We start from the raw sequence: 24328 nt of genomic DNA, 5'->3' as shown, positions 1-24328 counted from the left end.
GGAATACAACCCTAGTTTGTGTAATCCTTCCTGGTAATTTAACCCTTGGAGTCCAGGTATTACTCTGATATCATTCATCCCATTCTGTCATTCAGTTATACCATGGCTGATCTGTACGTCAGATCTATTTACCTACCTTTGATATATATCCCTTGATACCTAATAAACATCTGTCTTCCTCAGTCTACAGAATTTCAATTGTCCCTCAGAATCCACAGCTTTTTGATGGAGGGAATTCTCGGGCCAGAATCTTCGGGTCGGCACGCGGGGGTGGGCCCCGCTCGCTGATGCGTAAAGTGATATGCGGTGACGTCGGGTGTGCGTCCCGACATCACCGCGCATCATTTAGATCTTCAGTTCGGCGGGTGTGCACCGGAGTTGGCAGCGCGCCCGCTGAGCTGTCAAAGATATATTAAGGCCATTTAAACACTAATTAAAATAATTAACGGAGCTGCCCGTCCAACCTTAATGTTGGTGGGGGGGGGTGCAGGTGAAGATCCCAGGCGGCCTTCGCATTTATCATGAAACCAGTTCACGGGCAGGGTGAGGTTTCATGAAGGATTTATAATTCAAATAAATTTCTTTGTTATGATTCATTGACATGTCTCAGCTCACGTGACGCTGTCACATGAGGGGACACGTCTGAAATTTTTTTTTCTCTCTTTATTTAAATTTTTAAAAATGTAATTAAAGAGCACAGGCCCTGACTCAGCCTACTCCCGCTGCCCGCACAGGGAGCACGTCACGCTGGGCGGGTCTTAATTGGCCCGCCCACATAATATGGCGGCTGCGTGCGCGCCCGCCGGTGCCCACTCCCGCTGAGCCCCCCGGACAGGGAGGAAATTCTCCCCTAGATTTCCATGATGCTTTGTATGAAAAAATGCTTCCTAATTTTACTCCCAAATGGCTGAACTTTCATTTTATGATGGTGCTCCCTTGTTCTGGATTCTACCCCCCAGAAGAAATAGTTCTGCCCTTTCAAATCTTTTTATCATTTTAAACACCTCCATTAGGCCAACCTTCTAAACTCAGGGGAACACGAGCGCAGTTTTTCTAACCTGCCCTCATAATTAAACCCTTTACGGCATGGTATAATTCTGCTCAGTCTCTGCTGTGCCCACTCCAGGGTCTGTATATAATCCTGAAGGTGCGGTGCCTAAACCTGAGTGCAGTGCTCCAGACGGGACCTGAGCAACTGAAGTATAACTTCCGCATCTTTGTATTCACCCCTTTGAAATAAAGACTGACAACCCATGTGCCTTTCTGATGATGTATTGCACTTGTGAACTCATTTCTAGTGATGTCTGTGCCTGGACACTCAAATTCCTTTCCTCCTCTGTAGTGGCTACTCTCTCACCATTTAGAGAATGTTTGCAGAGAAAGCAAGGTGAGAGAGCATTGGAATACTCAAGCCTGGAGGTGACAAAGATATCGATATTGTAATTTCCTCAGCCGATGCAAGGGTTCTTCATCTCATTGTTCAGCCAGGGACAAATTAACACAAGCCAAGTTCAACTCCTGACCCTGGGATATCCGAGCTAGTCAGCCACCCAACAATCTGGTTTTGCTAGAAAGCAGCTTGGGGGCTTTTGGCATTCAAGATTTCAAAAAAAAATAGTTTGTGGCTGCTAGGCTAAAAATGGTTAAAATCCAGAAAGATGACAATCTTTATGAATAGTTGGTCTGATCCTTATTAGCAGGCTCATGAGAAACAGTTCAAAGAGCTTTGTGCACAGTGTTTGAGAAAACGGCACTTAACATTTCCCATTTGTTCTCAGGAGAATTCTCTTAAATGTTTAAGAATCGTACAGTGACAGATGAATTGCATATCCTTAGTCTTTTGAGACTCTTAAAAATGCTTCTTGACTGTTGCATTTCTGCAGCGCAGACAAATTTTAACCTTGTGTGGTTTTCTCTCTTTTTGTACAGGACACTGAAACAGGCCATTGCAATGAGAGTGCTGATCACTCAAGCAAGCCTGACAGTCAATGACGATGTGACCAATCACTGCAAATCTTCAGAGTTGCTGAGGCTGACACTGGATAATGTCCTGTTGAACCTCGCGCCAGTGGTGAATCGCTCCAGGCCCCCGCTGCGGGAATTCCGAGCTGAACCCGCTGATGGATTTGCGGAACTTTATATGCTCGAGATGTGTGTTGGGGACTTGCAGATTGACAATCAACTTTACCACAAAGCGAGCTTTCACTTCCCTGCCCTGCTTTGCCAAGAGCAGAAACCTGAAAGACCGCAGTGGAGAAATGGTTCCAGTTTGACACTTTCGGCTAGAGACCTTGACGACTACAAGAGCAAATGTTTTCTAACAGCTTGCCTCCTCCTAAGAGAACAGAATTTTGCCTTCACCATGACAGAGCTGGACTTTGAATTGAAACCTGCAAGACTTTACGTGGAAGACACGTTTGTATATTACATCAAGACTCTGTTTAACACATACATCCCGGAGACTGGACTGTACCGAAAACAAGCGAGAATATCTTCCTGCTCAGCAAATGACCTCCCTGTGCCTGACCAAGTGGTCAACGCAACTCGAGCGCTAGTGAACCCAATCAAACTGCAGCGGTTGACCATCCACGCCATCAGCTTACTAGTCAGTGTCCACGCTTCAATAAAGCTGTACATTGCATCAGATCATGCTCCTCTTTCCTTCTCTCTCTTTGAACGAGGGCCCATCTACACCACTCCCAGGCAGCTTATCCATGCACTTGCCATGCATTACGCCGCAGGGGCGTTATTTCGAGCAGGTTAGTACCGCCATTGCAATTTTGACATTCCCATTCAATGGCCAGAAGTGGGACATTCAACTTGGGCTAGGCCTGTGAAAACAAGCGATACCACGACAGCCACACATTGTACACCTCTTAGAACAGGGCGAGGCCACTTAGCCCCTCAAACCTATTCCACCATTCAACGAGATTATGGTTAATTTGTACCTAACCTGATATACCCACCTTTGCCCCCTATCCCTTAATACTTCTGGCTAACGAAAATCTATCAATGTCAGATTTTAAATTAACAATTGATCTATCATCATGTGGAAGAGAGTTCCAAACTTCTACCTTCTACTTGTTGAAGTGTTTGCTAACTTCATTCCTGAAAGGCCTGGTCTGATTTTGCCTGTCTTATAGCCTTGGGAAAGGTGAAAGTCCAACTCTGTATTTTCCGGCTATTAAGAGGCTCTCCAAAATCCTCAGCTTTTTCCCATTGATACCGATTGCTGTGCACTCTTCCTTAAAAGGCAAGTGCTAGAAGAATTTGAAAATGCCGGCCGTGATGAATTAGCTGATCTCATCCTTGGGGACCAGAATTTGAGGTTGTGCCATTGGCCTCAGAATCCTTGAACACAGGGGAAGGACTAGATCCAACTCAAATGCTGTTGTATGGATGGAGCTATTGGAATTCCCAGTTCAGTAATTCCAAGGCCATATCTAATTTCCTATCAGGACCCTTACAAAAACATGGTAATCTATGTTACTACCTCAGATGCCGTAATTCAGACCAGGTATTCCAGAGGGAGAGGGCTAAAGCTCATTATTTCGATAGGCTCGAGGTAAATAGGAGTAAGGGGGAAGAGGAGTTATGTCGAAGATCAGCCATTATCTTACTGAATGACAGAAAAGGTGTGAGGGGTCGTATGTACTATTCCAAATCCTATTTCTTATGTTTCATGCTGACACACAATGAGATACAGGGTGATGGCTATTTCTGTAGGTATGGGAACTGGGAATTCTATTGGTGTTAGCGTTCCTACCTCTTAGTCAGATCATTGCAGGGGTGGAGCCCTCCACTCCAAACAGTCCCATCGAGTGGAGACCGAGCACCAGCTGTGGGTTCTGGGCTGACATCCAGTGGTGATACTCACATCTGCTGGGTGTGGGTGGCTCCTCCTCCTCATATAGATTGTAGCACTCTCTGAGTCAAAAGGTTGTGGGTTCAAATTTTGCTCTAGAGACTTGAGCACGAAAATTTAGGCCCCAGTGCAGTACTGAGGGAGTGATGCACTGTTGAAGGTGCTGTCTTTTGGATGAAATGTTAAACAAGGTCCTTCGTCTCCCTTGGTTGGGTGTAAAAGATCCCATGACCATATTTTGAAGAAGCACAGGGCAGACCCCCCCAGTGTCCTGGCCAAATTTTATCTCTCAATCAAAATCACTAAAGCAGATTATCTGGTCATTAAATGTTTGTGGGTGCTTCTGGGAAAATTGGCTGCCATTTTCTCTTCATTACAACAGTGACTACACTTCAGAAGTACCTCATTGGGTTTGAAGGGCTTTGGGGCATCTTAATGCCATGAGAGGCGCTATAAAATGCAAATCTTTGCTTGTTTTGAATTTTTACTTGCTCTAAGGTGTAGCCATTTGTCATTGACATTTTTGGTTTATGCTCCATACAGGTTGGGTTGTTGGCTCCCTGGAAATTCTTGGAAGTCCCGCTAACTTGGTGCGAAGTATTGGGAATGGGATAGCAGACTTCTTCAGACTCCCATATGAGGGACTGACCCGTGGTCCAGGTGCCTTTGTCAGTGGAGTGTCCAGGGGAACAACTTCATTTGTAAAACACATTTCAAAAGGTAAATGTTATTTTTCTGGTTATATTTTTTAGCCCACATTCTTACTCAGTCCATGTGACACACAATATTACTTTGAAATCAGAAACTTGAAACTTCTGTTGGGCAAATAAGGAGAACCACATTGTACTGGTTTCTGAAATGGGCCTTGTCATGATTCAGGAAAAGCGTACCTTGTAAAATAGTTTCATTATCAAGTCTTAATGGCCAGAATATTGCCTGCGGGGGCGGGGCCAATGCGCATAATGATGCGTGTTGACGTCAAGACGCACGCCCGGTGTCATCGCGCGTCATTTAGATATTTTGTTCGGTGGGCGCGTGCCGGAGGCAGCTGCACGCCAGCCGAACTGTCAAAGGCCTATTAAGGCCATTAGGAAAGTAATTTAGCTAATTAACAGTGCTGCCCGTCCAGTCTTAAGGTTGGCCGGCAGGCAAAGAGCCCAAGCGGCCTTCACGTTTTTCAGGAAACCTCATTCACGGGTGGGATGAGGCTTCCTGAAGGTTTAATAAAATCAAGAAATAAATATTGCTAAATTGACAAAGATTTCCCAGATCATGTGACACTGTTCCATGAGGAAACATGTCCAAATAATTTTTCTCTTTATTAAAAAATTTCAATATGTACTTAATCTCCCTGAGGCAGCTCCGTGCCTCAAGGAGATTACTGCGTTCTTTCGCGTGCGCGCGAAAGAGCGCAGGCCCCTCCTCTCCCTCCTCTCCCTGCCCGCACAGGTAGCGCTGAGCGCTATGGAACGCGTTTTATGTTGGGCAGGCCTTAATTGGCCCGCCCACATAAAATGGCAGCGCACAGCCTATTGCGGGTGGCGATCGGCTCCACGCCCACCCCCACCCGCTCCCGCCCAGCCCACCCGACATGGGTAAGTTTCTGGTCAGTATGTTTTCCCTTATAGTTATTTTTTTCACTCATTCATGGGATGTGAGCACGAATGGTAAGGCTGGCATTCATTGCCCATCCCTAGTTGCCTTTGAGAAGGTGGTGGTGAGCCGCCTTCTTGAACCGCTGCAGTCCATGTGTTGTAGAAATGCCCAAAATGCTGTCAGGGAGGGAGTTCCAGGATTTTGACCCAGCACCAGTGAAGGAACGATGATATAGTTCCAAGTCAGGATGGTGAGTGACTTGAAAGGGAGCTTGCACTTGGGAATGCCACCACCTGCCTGCGGCCCTTGTTCTTCTCAGTGGCAAAGGCCAGGGGTTTGGAAGATGATGTTGAATAATAGTTAATATTCACGTATGTATGTAAGTTATATGAAACATGTATAATTCATTAGAATGCCCTTCATTTGTAGGAATCAGCTATACTTTTGAGACCTGGTTGCCAAGGTGTATTAAAACTTAATTACCATATGCACATATGAGTCTTACTATTCAAAAATGGTAAAGATAGATAATTGGTGAGGAATGCAGAAAGTAGTAAATTTCTTCCCAATGCGCAGTTAGCAAAAGCACAGATTTAAATAGCTTGCTTGCTGGTTTGAATTTCATTCTATGAAATCACGCCATCAGGATCTTTGATATAAAATGGAAACCGGACTGTTCCTCACATTGTGCTTCCATGAAGAGGATCTGAAGTCAACATTCAAACAACAAAAATGGAAAAAACGCAATCTTCTAATTAATTCTAGTAATATAAGGTGAAATTGATAGAAAACACCGTGTTCAGCTCAATAAGATGGGGGGATTATTTTTACTGGAATTTGTATACATTTTTTACGGCAGAAATAAATGATGTAATGAAGATTCTCTTCCCTAAAGTGTCTTGTAAAAGACATCTACTTAATTGCAATCACATGAACATACCTGCACCTTGTTTTTTAAGTTGAAACTTCCCAAACCGATTTTGCTGTGCTGCACTTGCGTAACAGGCAGGATTTTTAAGGGGGCTAAATGTTCCCTCATTATCATTTTGTCAGTTCTTTTATATTCAGCTACTTAAGCCATTGCCTCACTGCAGGATTTGCCAACGTGTGAGTGAGGCACCTTTTAAAAATAAAGATGGTTGTCAAATGGACCCATGAGCAATCAGAAAGTTGTTGTTCTAATAATATTAATAATGCGTCTTTTCACTGATGACAGCAAGTCTTGTTGCAAGAGGAAAGTGGGGTCATTTGTAGGATTAGGAGTTCGCTATCTACACCTCAACCTTTGTTCCATCATTCAATTGGATAATGGCTGATCTATGTCATAACTTCATCTCGTCGTCTTGGTTCCCTGTCTCTTAATAAATGCCATTGCCTAACAAAAATTCTTCAATCTCAGACGAATTTTCAATTTTTGGCTAAGAGTGTTCCAGGGCCAAATTTTTGGCTCGGTGGGTGAGGTGATGTCGGGCGTGTGTCCTGATGTCACCGCGCGTTATTTAGATTTTCAGTTCGGCGGATGCGCAGCCGACTTGGCTGAGCGCCCGCCGAACTGTCAAAGGCCTATTAAGGCCATTTAAAAACTAATTAACCTAATAAACTGAGCTGCCCGTCCAACCTTAAGGTTGGTGGCTGGGGGGGGGGGGGGGGGGGGGGTGCAGGCGAAGAGCCCGGGTGGCCTTTGCATTTTTCATGGAACCTCATCCACGGGCGGGATGAGGTCTCATGAAGTGTTTAAACTGAATAAAATTTTTTATGAGATTTCATTGACATGTCCCAGCTCATGTGGCACTGTCACATGAGGGGACATGTCTGAAAATGTTTTCTTTTCTTTAGCTAAACTTTTAAAACTTAAACTAATCTCCCTGAGGCAGCTCTGTACCTCAGGGAGATTTCTGTGCTCTTTCGCGCACAGGCCCCGACTCAGGGAACCACCCCCCCCTCGCCCACACATGGAGCGCTCAATGCTTCTGAGTGCACATCACACTGGACGGGCCTTAATTGGCCTGCCCGCATAAAATGGCGACGCGGCCCCGCACAACCCCCCCAACGAGGGGGGGCAGAATTCTCCTCCGGATTTCTACAAGCCTCTGTATAAAATAAAATGCTTCTTGGCATCACACTTAAATGGCCTGACTCTAATTTTAATGTTTTGTCCCCTTGTTCTGGACTCCCCCACCAGAGGAAATAGTTTCGCTCAACCTACCCTAAAAACTCCATCAGTCATCTTAAACACCTTAATTAGACCACCCCTTAACCTTCCATACTCAGTCAAAGCGACCCAGAAACCAAGCTGAGGAACAATAGGTGGATTTTAATTTTCAAAGGTAAAGTAATGTGCATTGGAAATTTGTAAGAAATTTTAAGAACAAATGAATAGACATTAATTAAAATAAGAAAAATAGAGGAATTTTGGGGGGAGAGTGAATGGTAGAAAAATGAAGGCAATTGTAGCAAAAGTGAAGCGTTTAACAATTTTTAATTTGCATAAGATTGGATATTTTGTTTCTAGTTAATATTAGAGCAATCTATTGCAGGCCCCACCCAATCTCCGTCGGGCGGGGAGCAGATCTCCTCCGGAGAAGCGGGTCCCACCGCCATTTTAAGTGGGCGGGCCAATTAAGGCCTGCCCAGCGTGACGTCCGGCGGGAAGTGCTATGCCACACAAGATGGGACATGTTAATAAATTTCACTAAAACTTTATTAAACTTTTTAAAATCCTACATGAAACCTCATCCGTTTCATGTTTTTCAGAAGCCCGCTGGGGCTCCTGGCCTGCCTGCCAGCCTTAAGGTTGGACGGGCAGGGCCTTTAATTGTTTTAATCATCCTGTCAATGGCCTCAATCGGCCATTGACAGGTCGGCGGGCGGACAGCTGATTTCGCTGTGCCCCCACCTTCCTGAAGATTTAAATGGTTCCCCCCGATGTCATCCCGCGTCATTTTGCGCGTCAGCGAGCGGGCCCCGCCCCCTGCTTGCCAACGGCAAAATTCAGCCCACATTATCGGGCAGAATTTAGCCCTTGTCGAGCGGGCTCAGCAGGGACGGCCAGGAAGCTGACCACCCCCGGCGATCGAGGCCGGAAGGTGATTTCATGCTGGCGGGTCGATTAAGACCCGCCCAGCGGGAAAACCAAGCAGCAGAGCTCAGCGCTGCCTGTGCGGGTGGGGGAGGGAGTGCGAGTGGGGCCAGCGCAAACTTCACGTATGCGTGCGAGCGCGCACTCGATAATCCCCCTGAGGCACAGAGCTGCCTCGGAGATGAAGAGTGTTTAAAAAAAAATGATGAAAAATGTAATAAAACACGCCCCCCTCGTGTGACTCTGTCACATGACCAGGGACATGTTATTAATTATATTTTAATTAATTTTATTTTATTTTTATTTGCTTTAGGAAACCTCATCCCACCCGTGGATGAGGTTTCCTAAAAAAAGTGCAAAGTCCTTTGGCCTTTTCGCCTGCCCCGCCGACCGTGATGTTGGACGGGCAGTGGAAAATTTTGTTCAATTATATTTTTAATGGCCTTAACATGCTTTTTATTTGCCGGCGGTCACGCTGCCGACTCCGGCACGCGCTCGCCAATAAAAATATCGTGTTGACGCAGTCGGGACGCTCGCCCGATGTCAACGCCTGTCATTTTACGCCTGCCCGCCGAGCTAAAAACTTTGCCCATTGTGTTTTTAAAAAAAAAATATCTCTGAGCATTTTGACCATTAGTTCTAAAATGATGGAGAAAGGAGAAAAGGCTGTTTAGACTGGCACTCAGGAATCAGCCAATCGGTTAGCTTGCTCCCTCAAGCAACGATGTGATAGTGATCAGATAATTTGTCTTTTTGATGTTGATTGGGAGATAAATATTGACCGAGACATTGAGGAAAACTCTCCTGCTCTTCAAAATAGTGCGATGGGATCTTTTATGTCTTAATTATATATGTCGTTTTAAAAAAAAAATACAGTGATTGGTGTGGGACAGTGGGGCTGCCATGAGGATCAATATGTTGGTGATCAAACATCATGGTGCTCATTCTGTCTGCACTATCCTAATCATAAGAATAGAGTGCAATTGGTGACAGCTAAATAATAACAATGGGGATAATTGATTGAAACATATAAGATCTTGAGGGGTCTTGACAGGGTGGATGTGGAGAGGATGTTTCCTCTTGTGGAACAATCTAGAACGAGGAGGTCACTGTTTAAAAATAAGGGGTCGCCTATTCAAAACGGAGATGAGGTGAAATTTTTTCACTCAGAGGATCGTGAGCCTTCGGAACTCTCTTCCTGAAAAGGTGGAGGAAGCAGAGTCTTTGAATATTTTTAAGGCAGAGCTAGATAGATTCTTGGTAAGCAAGAGGGTGATAGGCTATCGGGGGTAGGAAGGATACAGATTTCAGGTTACTGTCAAATCAGCCACGATCTTATTAAATGATGGAGCAGGCTCGAAGGGCTGAATGGCCTACTCCTGCTCCGTCTTCGTATGTTCGTAAGGATCTTCACTTGATTACCTTTGCAATAAGAGAAGTTTTTATTTCCCTGGATGCCTTAGCTCTGGATATTCAGCCTGTTCAAATATATGGGGCAGCTTGCATCCAGAATTGCACTGGGTCTGTCGGAAAGGGCAGGTTTAATTTGTCTTCCCTTTTTCCCAGTTTTGTGATATTTTTAATAATAAACACTGCTTATGCAGATATATGAATCGAAAATAAAAGATAAATATTTGCGTTTATATAGCACCTTTTTATAACCTCAGGACATCCCAAAACTCTTTACAGCCGATGAAGCGTAGCCACTGATATAATATATGAAACGTGCAGCTAATTTGCATGCAGAAAGCTCCCTCAAGCAACAATGTGATAGTGATCAGATAATTTGTCTTTTTGATGTTGATTGGGAGATAAATATTGACCGGGACATTGAGGATAACTCTCCTGCTCTTCAAAATAGTGCGATGGGATCTTTTATGTCTTAATTATATATGTCGTTTTAAAAAAAAAAAATACAGCGCCATGTTGACTCACTGCTTTGCGCATTTCTGTATAGGTACACTGACATCGATCACTAACCTGGCTACCAGCTTAGCTCGGAACATGGACCGGCTATCCCTGGATGAAGAGCACTATAACCGACAGGAGGAATGGCGAAGGCAACTTCCAGATAACCTGGGGGAAGGCCTGCGGCAGGGATTGTCCCGGCTGGGAATCAGTCTACTGGGTACGGCAATATTGACGAGCCTGATAATAAATCTAAAATTTAAATGTAAACCTCAAGAGCTCATCAGAGTAAATTCTGGGGATGGGCCTCCAAACCGTATGCATGTCGCGTTTTTGAATCTGTGCAGTATTAGAAGGCTAATAACCCCATCACTGAAGGCCATGCATTATAAAACAGACTGGTTTTCAATGATGGCTCTTTAATGTAAGTTCCATTATTGATGACTGTAAATGTGTCTACGATGTGTCGACCATTTATGTTGAAGCACTTCAGCTATGTTTACACGGTTTTAAGTTTTGTTTAAACCTTGAAGAAAATCAGTTCATAATGAAGGAACCCAGACCCAGCCTGTCCCGAAATGATTCTGCTTGTTTCAGGGAAATGAATCTATTAATCTCAATAAGATATTGCAGCTCTATGGCCTTGCTTTGCTTACAAAGCAGATTTACATGTATGTGGTGTGTTGCATGTTGGTGCATCCACAGGAGAATTTATCAGGGAAATGTACCCATTGTGTTCATTTTTCTTAGAAAAACCTTTGGTGTTAAAATCCATTTTGTAAGAGCCCTCCTTCAACTGCCTTTGATAGTTAATTTTTTTTTTCCTTGGGGAGGGTGGTGATACATAAAGGGCTTTACACAAACAATGACAAAGGCTTGAGAGAGATTTATGTGAATTGTGCTCTAGGAAGGAACATTAATGTGGTAGGTTTTTCCCACCCTCGTTATTTTGGTAAAATGTAAAGCTGATTTTCTCAGTGTTCTTCAGACATGGTCATTACATAGAGAGAATGGTATTGTACTCATTTATTTTGATAATGGGCAGTTCAGGCAGTCAAAGAACTCACTATGATATTTAGGCTGTCTAGACTGTAAGTATTAAAAAGTGATACATTAAAGTGTTCCAAAGAGTTAAGCAGACTGGTATGGGCCAAGATGCAAATGACATTGTGGACTGCAGAGATACACAACTGAACAGGATATACACCAAATAAGATTCTATGACAATAGGAAATCTTAAATTCAGCGAAGTGTGCCATATGAATAAATAGGATAGATTAATTCATTATACTGAAAAGGACCGTAGATTGTTGGCATTGATTTTCTAATATCAGAATGTGATGGTGGAATAAACTTGAATTTTCATCTTCGAAACATAGAAAACGTAGGAAATGTACGGCACAGGGAAGAGGCCATTCAGTCCATCGTGTCTCTGCCAGCCTAATCCCAGTTTTCAGCTCGTAGTCCGTAGCCCTGTAGGTTATAGCACTTCAAAAGCATATCCAATTTTGTGATGTGGATTGCTGCCTCTGCCACCATTTCAGGCAGTGAATTCCAGACATCTGCCATGCCTCAACTCACCTCTACTTATTCTGCCAATTATGTTATATCTTTGTGCACTGGTTATTGACTGCACTGTGAATGGAAATAGATGTTTCTTATTCACCCCCTCTAACCCCCTCATAATCTCATATGTCTTTACGAGATCTCCCCTTAGCCTCCTGTGTTCCAAAGAAAACAACCCCACCCTATCCACTCTTTCCTCTTAGCCAAAATTCTCCAGTCCTGGCAACGCCCTGATAAATCTCCTCTGTACCCTCTGTAGTGCGATCAGATCTTTCCTGTGAAGCGGTGATCAAAACTTAAGTACTCTAGCTGTGGTGTAACTAGTGTTTAAACAGTTTAGCACAACCTCCCTGCTCTTAAATTCTATACCTGGCTAATAAAGGAAATGATGCCATTTGTCTTGTTCATCACCTTTTCTACAGAAAGTGCTGGAAATCTCAGCAGGCTTGGCAATATGTCTGGAGAGAGAAACTAAGTTAACATTTCGCGTTCAAAGAAGTGTCATATTCAACGCTAATTCTGTCCCTCTCTCCACAGGTGCTGTCAGACCAGCTGAGTCTTTTGTTTTTATTTCAGATTTCTAGCTACACAGTATTTTGCTTTTATTAACCACCTTTTCTACCAGTCCTGGAATCTTAAGAGATCTGGCAGCATGTACTCCAAGGTCCCTCTGTTCCTCTATACATCTTATTATCCTACTATTTATCCTTCCTTGCTTTGTTTGTCCTCCCCAAGTTCATCACCTCACACTTCTCCAGACAGAACTTCATTTGCCACTTTCCTGCCCATCTGACCAGTCCATTGATACCTCCCTGCAGCTTACAGCTTTCTTCCTTGCTATCAACCAATTTTTGTATCATCTGCAAACTTCTTAATCATGAAAACATTTGAGTCTAAATAATTGATATATACCACAAACAGCAAGGGACCTAGTACTGAGCCCTGCAGAGCCCCACTGAAGAACGCCTGTCAACCATTACCTTTTGCTTCCTGCCATTGAGCTGAATCTGAATCCAACTGTCTTCCGTTGACATTGATTTAAATTATAAGCCCTATCACTATTTGCTGCTCTGGGTACTGTGCTTATAACTATTACAGATTTTTCTAGATGTTAGTCAACCTCTAGTGATGATTCACACAGGGAGTCAAAACCAAGGGGAGAATTTTCTCCCCATCGGGGGAGCTGAGCGGGCGCGGGCGGTCATGTAGCGAGACGAATTGCAATTTGGGAAGAGAGAAGTAGAGTTATTTGGAGACATGGGCTCCACTCCCTGCAGTACAGGCTAAGAAACTACAAAGCTGAGATGCTGCAACATCGCTGCTGAGAGGGCTGAACTAGTTGTCAAATTTACATATTATTCATCGTAAACATGGACAGAAAAATTTATAGTGCAGGAAAAGTTGACAGGACACAAAGAATTTTAATATTCTTATCGAGGGGTGATGGTGATGTAGTGGTAATGTCACTGGACTAGTCATCCAGAGGCCCAGGCTAATGCTCTGGGTCACAGGTTCAAATCCCACCATGGCAGCTGGTGGAATTTAAATTCAGTTAATAAACCAGGAATTAAAAACTAGTCTCAGTAATGGTGACCATGAAACCATCATATGATTGTCATAAAAACCCATCTGATTCACGAATGTACTTTAGGGAAGGAAATCTGCTACCTGTACCTGGTCTGGCCTACATGTGACTCTGGATCCACAGCAATGTGTTTGACTCTTAACTACCCACTGAAATGGCTGAGCAAGTCACTCAGTTCAAGGGCAATTAAGAATGGGCAACAAATGCTGGCTTTGCCAGTGATGCCCACATCTCTTGAAAGAATAAAGAGAAAAAAATGTAAATGTATTAAATTTGTATTTTTATAAAGATTATTCCCCTTAGAGTAGAAAAAGTTATGGATAGATTTATAGAAGTGTTCAGAAGTGTGAAGGGTGTAGGCAGATTAACTATGAAGAAGCTGTTTCTGCTGGTTGAAGGGTTGGTATCTGGAGGACGCAGATTTAAGGGAGAAGAACTAGGGGGAGGTGAGAATTTGTTTTAAGCAGTGAGCTTGTCTTGATCTGGAATTCTGAAAAGGTGGTGGAAGCAGTGCCTGTAGTAATTTTCCAAAGGGAATTGGATACATGCTTGAAAAGGGAAAATAGGCAGTGCTATGGGGAAAGAGCAGGGCAGTGGGGTTAATTGAATAGCACTGGCATTATGAGTCACAAGGGCCTCCTTCTGTACTATAATAAAAGAAAAATACTGTGGATACTGGAAACCTGAAATAAAAACAAAAAGGACTGGAAAAACTCAGCAGCTCTGGCAGCATCTATGGAGAGAGAAACAGGAGTTAACATTTCTTGTCCAATATGACTCTTCTTCGGAACTGGGTCTGTTTTCTGTTCTCATTTTACCACCTCCTGTACTGTATGAATCTACGATTCTATATGACTTTCACCGGGCCTCAGCAAAGCCAATGCATGTCCTGATTGTGAGGGGGAAGAAAGGTAACTGAATAGGGAAAACCAAATTGTGAGCGATGCCTATTAGAAGAAAATGATGGTGGAAATAGATTCAGGAGTAACTTTGGAAAGGCAAATGGATATACACTTAGAAAGGAAAATTTGCCAGGCTTTAGCAAAAGCATAGGAGATTGGGACTGATCACTCTTTCAAAGGGACAGCACAGACATGGTGGGCCAAATGGCCCACCCCTTTACTCTATGATTCTGGTTATAACTGCTGTACAACTCAACAACAGGGATAGTTTCATTACTGGGAAATGTTGGCTAAACAAACACTAATATTGCAGTAATAAGTCTACTCATAAATCAGTGATAGATAAATTATTGGGTCATAGCTCTTCAGTTCCGAAGATCAAGGGATGATCTGATTGAAGTGCGCTTAAAATGTTAAATTTATTTGATTGGGTAAATATGGAGAAACTCTTTCCCCTGGGGGTGAATTCAGAACAAGGGGCCTTAACCTTAAAATTAGAACCATACCTTCCAGGGATAAAGCCAGGAAGCGCTTCTTCATATTAAGGGGAATGGAAATTTGAAATTATTTGGCCCTGTAAGGTGTGCCTTCTGTGAACTGATATAAAGAAACATTGATACTAGAGGTACAATACTTGTGGCCCAGACAATCTACCCCTCAAAGCCAAAGGAATAATACCAAGGTGGCAAACAAAGGCTTCAAAGTTATTTTCTTTGAGCGCGAGAGCATATGAAAGCCGCTTACCTGTGGAAAAGGTAGGATTGGATCCTTCATCACTTCTGCTTGATATTCCCAGGTGCCATTGCTGGTATCGTGGATCAGCCGATGCAGAATTTCCAGAAGACAGCGGATGTTTCGGCTGGACGCAAAGCCAAAGACGTCATCTCTGGTGTGGGCAAAGGCATTGTGGGGGTTTTTACCAAACCAATTGGAGGGGCCGCCGAGCTTGTCTCTCAAACTGGTTATGGCAAGTATAGAAAATTCTGTGCCTCATCAAACACTTTCGCGAACATGCCACCACTTTGCAAAAAACATTAGGACGAAAGAATAGGGCAAGACATAGGCCATTTGGTCCCTCAAGCCTGCTCTGCCATTCAACAAGATCAGTGCTGACCTTCTACCTCAACTCCATCTTTCTGCATTATCCCAATATCTCCCGATTCCCTTAGCACCCAAACATCTATCAACTTCTGCCTTGAATGCACCCAACAACTGAGTATCACATCTCTCGAGGGTAGGGGGTTTCAAAGATTCATAATGCTTTGAATGAAGAATTTTTTCTTCATCTCAGTCCTAAATGGCCAGCCCTTTATTCTGAGATTCTGGCACTGTGTTCGAGGTTCCCCAGTCAGGGAACCATTTAGTCAGCATTTACCCTCTCAAGCCCCTTAAGAATTTTATATGTTTCAATGAGGTCACCTCACATTCTTGTAAACGCCAGGGGATATAGGCCTAATCTACTCAATCCTTCCTCACAGGACAATCCCCTTATCCCAGGAACCAGTCTAATGAACCTTTGTTGCACTCCCCGAGGGCAAGTAATGTCCTTCCTTAGGTAAAGAAACCAAAACTGCACATGGTACTCCAGATGTGGCCTCACCAATGCTTTGTGTAATTGTATTAAAATTTCTTTATCCTTGTACTCTAATCCCTTTATAAAAGTCACTTCATAAACGCAACACACCTTTTACAGTTTTAGCTATGAAGTTAAAATGTCTCCCTGTGCAATATCATTACATCAATAGGGCATGCTAAGTAATGGCCAAGCCCAAATATCACTGGTACAGTAAGGTCAGGATTTATAATGCAACAATTAAGTGTCTTCAGGATGATTATAGAAAGGGAGACTGTCATATTCTTTAAACATGAGCAAGAGAAACAGTGTTCCATTGTTCACCCTCTTTCCTCCCAGTACTGCACTGGAGTAGCAGCCTTAACTTTTGTGCTGATGTCCTGGAGTGGAACTTGAACCCACAACCCCCTGACTCAAGAGGCGAGAGTTGCTACCACCTTGAAGTGCCCACTCGCAGACTGACATAACCTGGAGCCCTGAGCCTGTGCGATGATGGAGGAAAAAAACTCACTTTACCCATTAGACTCAGCCTCCACATATGTTTTGAATACTAAACTTCTGTTTTTTATTTATTTTAATGTTGCAATTCTGTTGATTTAACTTAAAGATTAGCCTGCAACTGTAATATGTAATGGATATATTTTATTTGGGAAGAGAGATCGTTTCTCATAGCGATGCTGCTCAGAAATACAATCCAATGGAAATTATCATACTTGAATGTTGAGCTAATGTAGTTGTCATTGTATATAGAAATCGCCCATTGTTACTGCGATGGTTTTAAGTGGGATGTTTGTACTGTTATTTAGACATAGTTAGAGGAGTACAATTGCCGCTTTCTAATGTTCATGAGACTAGCTGAACGCATTTTAATTTTTGTCACTGTTATAGAGCTTTGCCTTTTACGTAATTGCGGTTAAAGAGATGAATATCCCTATCAGTCTGTTCCAAACACATTACATCATTTCAGCACCGCGTGGCTGCTGTTAAGTAGAAGTAAGAATCTTGTCTTTATTGCTGTAGGTATTTTACATGGTGCTGGACTTTCTCAACTTCCAAAGCAGAGGTTTCACCCCACTGAGCAACAGACTGACCAGGCCCCAAACAGCCACGTTAAATATGTCTGGTAAGAGTATTCTGGCAGTCAGTCATTTTTATGGTGGCATTATTCATTACATTGCTCTGGCTTTGTATCAAACTAACAGGTCATTTATCTTGGAAAGGTTTGTTTCTTACATGAAATGTTTCAGTTCTGGAATTTTAAATAAAAAAAAAAGAAATTAATGGTATCTGTTCAACATTTTGTGTCCTGACAGGAAAATGCTCCAGTCTTTGGGCAGGCCTGAAGTCTTTATGGCCTTGGATGTGGTTATCGTGAGCAATGCTGGCCAGGAGTACGATGGGTGTTTGCTGCTCACCTCCGAGGTATTGTTTGTGGTCAGTGTCAGTGAGGACACGCAGCAGCAGGCGTTCCCAGTCACGGAGATTGAGTGCAGCCTGGATCCAAAGAAAGATAACTTGCTGCAGGTCGTGCTCAAGCAACAGAGGGTATCGTATGACACAGAGGTAAGGCACAACCCTTTCTACAACTGAATTAGAGCTGTTGTAGGAAATGGATGGTTTTGAACCCTGTAAACGCAGCCTATTTATCCTTTGAGAAACATTTCCCAACAGTCATGACTTTTAAACCATAAATCTCTATACTTCTGTAGCTGGACATTCAGATGAATCTTTCATTCACATTAACCCAAGATATCCTGTTTGCGAAAAGCTGTATCCTTGGTGTTAACCAACACAAATTTTGAATAATGACCTTGTCTGTTCCACAAATTGAAGACAGTTCCCTACATTAACATTTCGCACGAACTTGCTCAAATGACAACCCTTTCTCCACTATTTGATCAGTTTAAAATAAAAATACAAACAAATGAGCCTGTTATTAAGATTATTGTAGGTTAAACTTATGATCATTAATATATTTTGCCCATTATCGTGCCATTACCGCTGCTTTCAACAGGAACAACAACTTATATTTATATAACACCTTTAACGTAATGAAACATCCCAAGGTGCTCCCTAGGAGCATTATTCAACAAAGTCACCAAGCCACATAAGGAAATACTAGGTTAGATAACCAAAAGTTTGGTCAAAGAGGTAGGTTTTAGGGGGTATCTTAAAGGGGAAAAGAAAGATAGAGAGGCCGAGAGGTGTAGGGAGGGAACTTCAGAACCTAGGCAACTGAAGGCACGGCCAACAAAGATGGAGCGATTATGATTGGGAAGGCACAACAGGCCAGAATTAGAGGAACGCAGATATCTCAGCGGGTTGTGGAAAAGAAGGAGCTTACAAAGATTGGGAGGGACAAAGCCATGGAGGAACTTTAAAACAAGGATGAGAATTGTAAAATTAAGGTGTTGCCAGACCAAGCACCAATGTAGCACAGTTGTGATGGGTGAACAGTACTTGATGTGGGATAGTTTACAGCAGCAGACTTTTGGATGGCTTGCTGCATAGAAGGTGGCCTGCAGCTTGTAATTTTCAGTGTCACTGGTTTCAGACTGAGTCATGTATAATTAATCACATAACCTTTTTAGATTTTTTAGTAATTGTTTTTTGGGAGTGGCATTTATTTAATTTTCAGTGCATTAATCCAAAAGGCGTATTTTTGTGACTCATTTAAAGCTTCTCATAACCAACACTGTAACCTAAAACAACACATGATTTGCTTGAATGTTTTTTGCCAATAATAACACACATCACTATGAAAGGCAGTCCTTCATTATTCACCTGCCTATAGGGGGAAATGAAACAAATGATTAGGCAGAGGGTTTTCCATTTATTCTTCTATTTTTGTTAATGTCTTGTTAATTATATTTTAAGGTTTGTTAATGTCAATTACATTGTTAAGGTTAAGAGAAACAAGTGATGGGTATTGATTGTCTTTGAGCACATATAAATAGGGGACAATTGGGACACTGAGTTGTGTGGAGGGGAGCTGTGAGACTGAACAAGTCAATAAATCGTAATCGGTGAAGAAAAAAAAACACCACAGTGAAAGATTCACTTACACGTTAAAAATTGGGAAGTAAGGACTAAACAGAAAGACGAGAGAAGATTCCCCGGAATGATAATAAAGTTTTGGGAAAACATATAGAGGTGACGGAAGTAAACATTTTAAACTGATGCAGATGTGTGTCTAGAGAGAGCCACCTCGATGAATAAATGGACAAATGGAGCTTCTGATAAAAAGGGAAAGGCATTGTCCGCCTCATCGCCTTTCTGTTCTCTAAAACATTCCTGTGTTCCTATAACTATATCCTGATTTCCAGTTTAACAGTTTTCCTTGTTATAATATAGAAACATAATGGGGGTCCTTTTGACTTTGGCTTATATCGGTTCAGCTCCCAATAAACACACCTCCCAATTTTCATTTCCTTTGGAAAGCTGTATAGCAGATGACTGAATCAATATCATCCATTTTACCCTATCAACAAAAGCCAGAATTAACCCCAAAGCATCAAAAATAACACGCAATGAGAAAGTGGTAATAAATCCAAAAAACCATGGGCAGAATTTTCTGCCTGTCGGGCGGGCGGGCCCGACCCAATCTCTGGCGGGTGGGGAGCCACTCCCCGCCGGAGAAGCGGACCTCGCCACCATTTTACGTGGGCGGGCCAATTAAGGCCCACCCAGCGTGACATCCGGCGGGAAGCGCTATCCCTGTGCAGGCTGAGGAGGGATTCCCCAAAAGCGAGAGTGCGCTCTTTCGCGCATGCGCACGAAAGAGCGCACATATCCCTGAGGCTAAATGCAGCCTCAGGGAGATCGCTGACAGTTTTAAAAACGTTAAAAATAGAGGGAAAAAAAATTCCTTAACATGCCCCTCTCATGTGTCAATGTCACACGAGATGGGACATGTTCATAAATTACACTAAAACTTTATTAAACTTTTAAAATCCCTACGTGAAACCTCATCCCACCGGTGGATGAGGTTTCATGTTTTTTCTATTGCCCACCGGGGCTCCTGGCCTGCCCACCAACCTTAAGGTTGGACGGGCAGGTCCTTTCATTGTTTTAATGATCCTGTCAATGGCCTCAGTTGGCCATTGATAGGTCGGAGGGCGCACAGCTGATTTTGCTGCGCCCCCGCCTTCCTGAAAATTTAAATGGGGCGGGGTGACGTCGGAGGTTCCGCCCGACGTCATCCCGCATCATTTTATGCATCTGCTTGCCAACGGCAAAATTCAGCCCCATGTGTAGTTCAGGAGAAACCTCTTTACCCAGAGAGTGGTTAAGAGGGAATCTAGGTAAGTACATTAGGAAGAAATGAACAGAAGGCTATGCTGATAGGGTCAGATGGAATAGTGTGGGACAAGGCTTGTGTAATACATACACACATAGAGCATCTGCTTCACATACTGCACATCTAAGTGGCCTGTTTCTCTGCTGTAACTACTATGTAATTCTATATAAAGACATGTGGTAAGGCCGAGAAGTAGTAAAGAAGCGGCCCTGGCATTCCCATTGAATTAGACAATTAATGCTGATGTGGTTCTTTCTGTCTTGTTTAGGGAGATGGCATCCGAGAGAGACTTTCTGAACAGCAGTATGATCGACTGGTGGAATATGTCACAAGAACGTCGCATTACATTGTTCCCAGTACCACAGCCATGCAGCTGGCTTCTCAAGTAGTTGTTGCTAATCCTCCTGCCACCAGAACCAAGACTTACCAATACTTGGTTGATCACCACTTTGGGCTTGTGTTTGTGAGCAAGTTTTCTATGGTGAAAAACAAGGCACTGAGAAAAGGATTTTACTAGTCAGAAATGTGCAACAATGTCAAAGATTATTTTTCACGATGAAGATACTTACATTTTGCTGATTAAACAGCTTGACATTCAGCTCTTGATTAGCATCAGTTAAGTGCAGCGTAATCTTTTCATAAGAACTATGTAAATACCTGTTTAATGAAAGGGATGTGGCCACTAATGCTGCTGAAGCAACTTTGTTAAGTGCTGTCAATAAGGAGATTTTATTATTCTGTAATGATTACGTCAACAAAACAATTGTTAATATAACTGAAAATATTGGAAGTAAATAAATTTTAATGTCAGAATTGCATGATGCCATTTTATTTTGCAAATAGTTCGACAGGTGAGCAGCAAATTATCAAAGAATCTTCCTGGTTAATATGTTAGACAAGTAGTCAGGTGAAAGTTTCTCACTTGTTATTAAACAAATGAGGTTGAGAAAGTGAGTAACTGGTGCAGGTAAATCTTCTACCAGATAGGTTTCAAAATCTTTCAAAAGTGTTTAGGAGTTCTGTGATGTACTCTCACTCGATCTCCTGGCTGGTCTCTCATACTCTACCCTCTGTAATTTTAAGCTCATCCAAAACTCTGATGCTTGCTATCACCCCTGTGCTCACTGACCTACATGGGCTCCTGGTCTGGCAGAGCCTCAACTTTCAACTTCTCGTCCTTGTTTTCAAATGCCTTCACGGCTTCATTCCCCTCTTTCTCTGTAATCTCCTCCAACCCCGCAAACCTCCGAGATATCTGTGCTGCTCCAATTCTGACCTGTTGAGGTCCTTGTTTTTCATTGCCCCCCACCCCGATGACCATGCTTTCGGTGGCAAAGGCCCACATCTCTGCAGTTCTCTTCCTAAACCTCTCCTCCTCTCTACCTCTCTCTCCTTCTTTAAGAAACCTTCTTAAAGCCTACCTCTTTGACCAAGCTTTAGGTCGCTTGTCCCAATATCTCCTTATATGCCTCAGTATCAATTGTTGTTTGGTAACATCCATGTGAAGAGCCTTGGGACAATTAACTATGATAAGGGTGCTATATAAATGCAAACAGATGTTTTCTCCCAGCTTTTGTGGTGTTACAAATAACCTTTAGCCTGGAACTCAGATGGCTAAAGGACTGTTCCTGTTGCTATGTTCCAAATGGTTTCAGCCTCCAGGGCCTAACCAATACAATTCTACTAGACTTGCAACGGTGATGGACTATCCCAAATCTCTCCCCACCCCTTATCCTAAACCTCACTACAGCCTTTAACACTTCCAACTGCATTGTTCTTCTGCAATGCCTTTTCTCCATTTTTCAGCCCAGTGGCCCTGTTGTTTGTGAGGTTTATGTTCTTCTGTATCCAAATGTAGCCAGCCTAAAGCCCCACCAACCGGTTGAGCTAAGACATGTCAGTGGAAACGAGTGGGCCTCACTAATAGAAGTGGCCCAAACCTCCAAGCAAATGTTGCTGGGGGGGGTGGGTGCTGAGGAGGATATAGTGAGGCACTAAGTAACCATCTCCCCACCTCATCAATGGTGGGTAAGCATTAGGATCTCCAGAGATGCAGGTGCTCACCTTCCCTGGGCAAGTTTGATGCCATCCCACTAACCCTGAAAAGTCCTGCATGGTCAGTGGTGGCAGGCAGTGCCAATAGGCACTCTGTGAAATTAATCACCATAGGCTCATAGAATGATTACAGCTTAGAAAGAGATGGCGGCATAGTGATATTGTCACTGGGCTAGTATTCCAGAGACCCAGAGTAATGATCTGGGGACCTGGTTTCAAATCCCACCATGGCATTTCAATAAAAATTTGAATTCAATAAAAATCTGGAGTTAAACGTCTGATGATGGCCACAAAATCATTGTTGTAAATGGGTAAAAACTCATCTAGTTCACTAATGTCCTTTAGGGAAGGAAATCTGCTGTCCTTACCAGAATGTGGTTGACTCTTAAATGCCCTGTGAACAAGGGCAATTAGGGATGGGCAATAAATGCTGGCCATTAATGAGAAAAGGCAGGCCATTTGACCCATTACGTCCATGCCTGTAAGAGCTATTTAGATAGTTATCCAATTCCCTTTTGAAAGCCTCGATTGAATCTGCTGGCAGCGCATTCCAGATCCTAACCACTCAATCCATAAAAAGTTTTTTCTTATGTCGCCGTTGCTTTTTTTTTTTGCAGATCACCTTAAAACGGTGCCCTCTGGCTCTCAACCCTTCTGCCAACAGGAAGTTTCTCCCTATAGCTCTGTCCATACTCCTCATGATTTTGAATACCTCTATTAAACCTCTTAATCTTGTCTTCTCTAAGGAGAACAAGCCCAGCTTCTCAAATCTATCCACATGACTGAAGTTCGTCATCCCTGGGCACTCTTGCGAATCATCTCTGCTTCCTCTCTAATGCCTTCACATCCCCCCTAAGGTGTGTTGCCCAGAATTGGACACAATACTCCAGTTTAGGATTATATCCCGAGGGATTTCCATGGCAACATGATTGTAATAGAATTTGTGCAGAGCAAGTGAGAAGTCTCTCCAATCATTCGATCAGAGAGGCGATGAGACGGCTTTATTATCAAGCACCAACCCAAGCCAGTCAATAGCAATACCTCTTGTTTATCGTGCACCTTTAACATAGTAAAACATCCCAAGTTGCTTCACAGGAGCATCATCGGATAAAATTTGATACCAACCCACAAAGTGGTGTAAAACCAGAAAGTGCAGCACCTGTGGAGAGAGGAACAGAGTTAAAGTTTCGGGTCGGATATGACTTATCTTCAGACCCTCAGAGTATTTCCGGAACTTTCTGTTTCTATGTCAGATTTCCAGCATCCGCAGTATTTTGTTTCAGTACCACATAAAATGATGTTAGGACAGGTGACCAAGAACTTGCTTAAAGAGGTAGGTTTTAGATAGTGACTTACAGGAGGAGAGAGAGGTTTGGGGAGGGAATTCCAGAGCCTGGAACTAGAATCGCAGAATGATGCAGCACTGAAGGAGGCCATTGGGCCTGTTGTGCCTCTGCTGGCTCTTCGGAAGAATTATTCAATAAATCCAACTCACATGCTCTTTTCCCCATAGCCCTGCATATTTTTTACTTTCAAATATTTATCCAATTCCCCTTTGGGAATATAACATTGAATCTGTTTTCATCACCCTCTGGGCAGTGCATTCCAGATAATGACAACTCGTGTGAAAAAAATTCTCATCTTGCGTCTGGTTCTTTTGCCAATTTACTTAATTTGGTTACTGACCTTCATGCAAGTGGAAATGGTTTCCCTTTTGTTAACGCTACCACGTTCCTTCATAATTTTGAACATCTTTATGAAGTGTACCATTAACCTTCTCTGCTCTAAGGAGGATAATCCCTCATCCCTGATGCCATTCTCATAAAACTCCTCTGTGCCCTCTTTGACATCCTTCCTAAAGTGCAGAGCCCAGAATTATGTACAGCATTCCAGTTGGGG

At 43.0% G+C, this 24328-nt stretch overlaps 1 protein-coding gene across 3 annotated transcripts in view; it reads left to right on the top strand.

Annotated features, from left to right (window-relative positions):
• vps13b (vacuolar protein sorting 13 homolog B) overlaps positions 1-21187 on the top strand; it is a 1109808-nt gene extending 1088621 nt beyond the window's left edge. For all 3 annotated transcript variants that reach the window (XM_078541117.1, XM_078541119.1, XM_078541118.1), the window contains exons 56-62: positions 1930-2759; positions 4409-4585; positions 10498-10668; positions 15298-15468; positions 17095-17197; positions 17388-17637; positions 20643-21187. In XM_078541117.1, the coding sequence (XP_078397243.1) occupies positions 1930-2759; positions 4409-4585; positions 10498-10668; positions 15298-15468; positions 17095-17197; positions 17388-17637; positions 20643-20891 (1951 nt within the window). In that variant the 3' untranslated portion in view covers positions 20892-21187. The remainder of the gene's footprint in view (positions 1-1929; positions 2760-4408; positions 4586-10497; positions 10669-15297; positions 15469-17094; positions 17198-17387; positions 17638-20642) is intronic.
• The last annotated feature ends 3141 nt before the right edge of the window (positions 21188-24328 follow it).

The sequence above is a fragment of the Cetorhinus maximus genome, chromosome 4 (assembly GCF_964194155.1).
Source record: "Cetorhinus maximus chromosome 4, sCetMax3.hap1.1, whole genome shotgun sequence".
Taxonomy (NCBI): Eukaryota; Metazoa; Chordata; class Chondrichthyes; order Lamniformes; family Cetorhinidae; genus Cetorhinus; species Cetorhinus maximus.
This window is presented reverse-complemented; position numbering and strand designations above follow the sequence as displayed.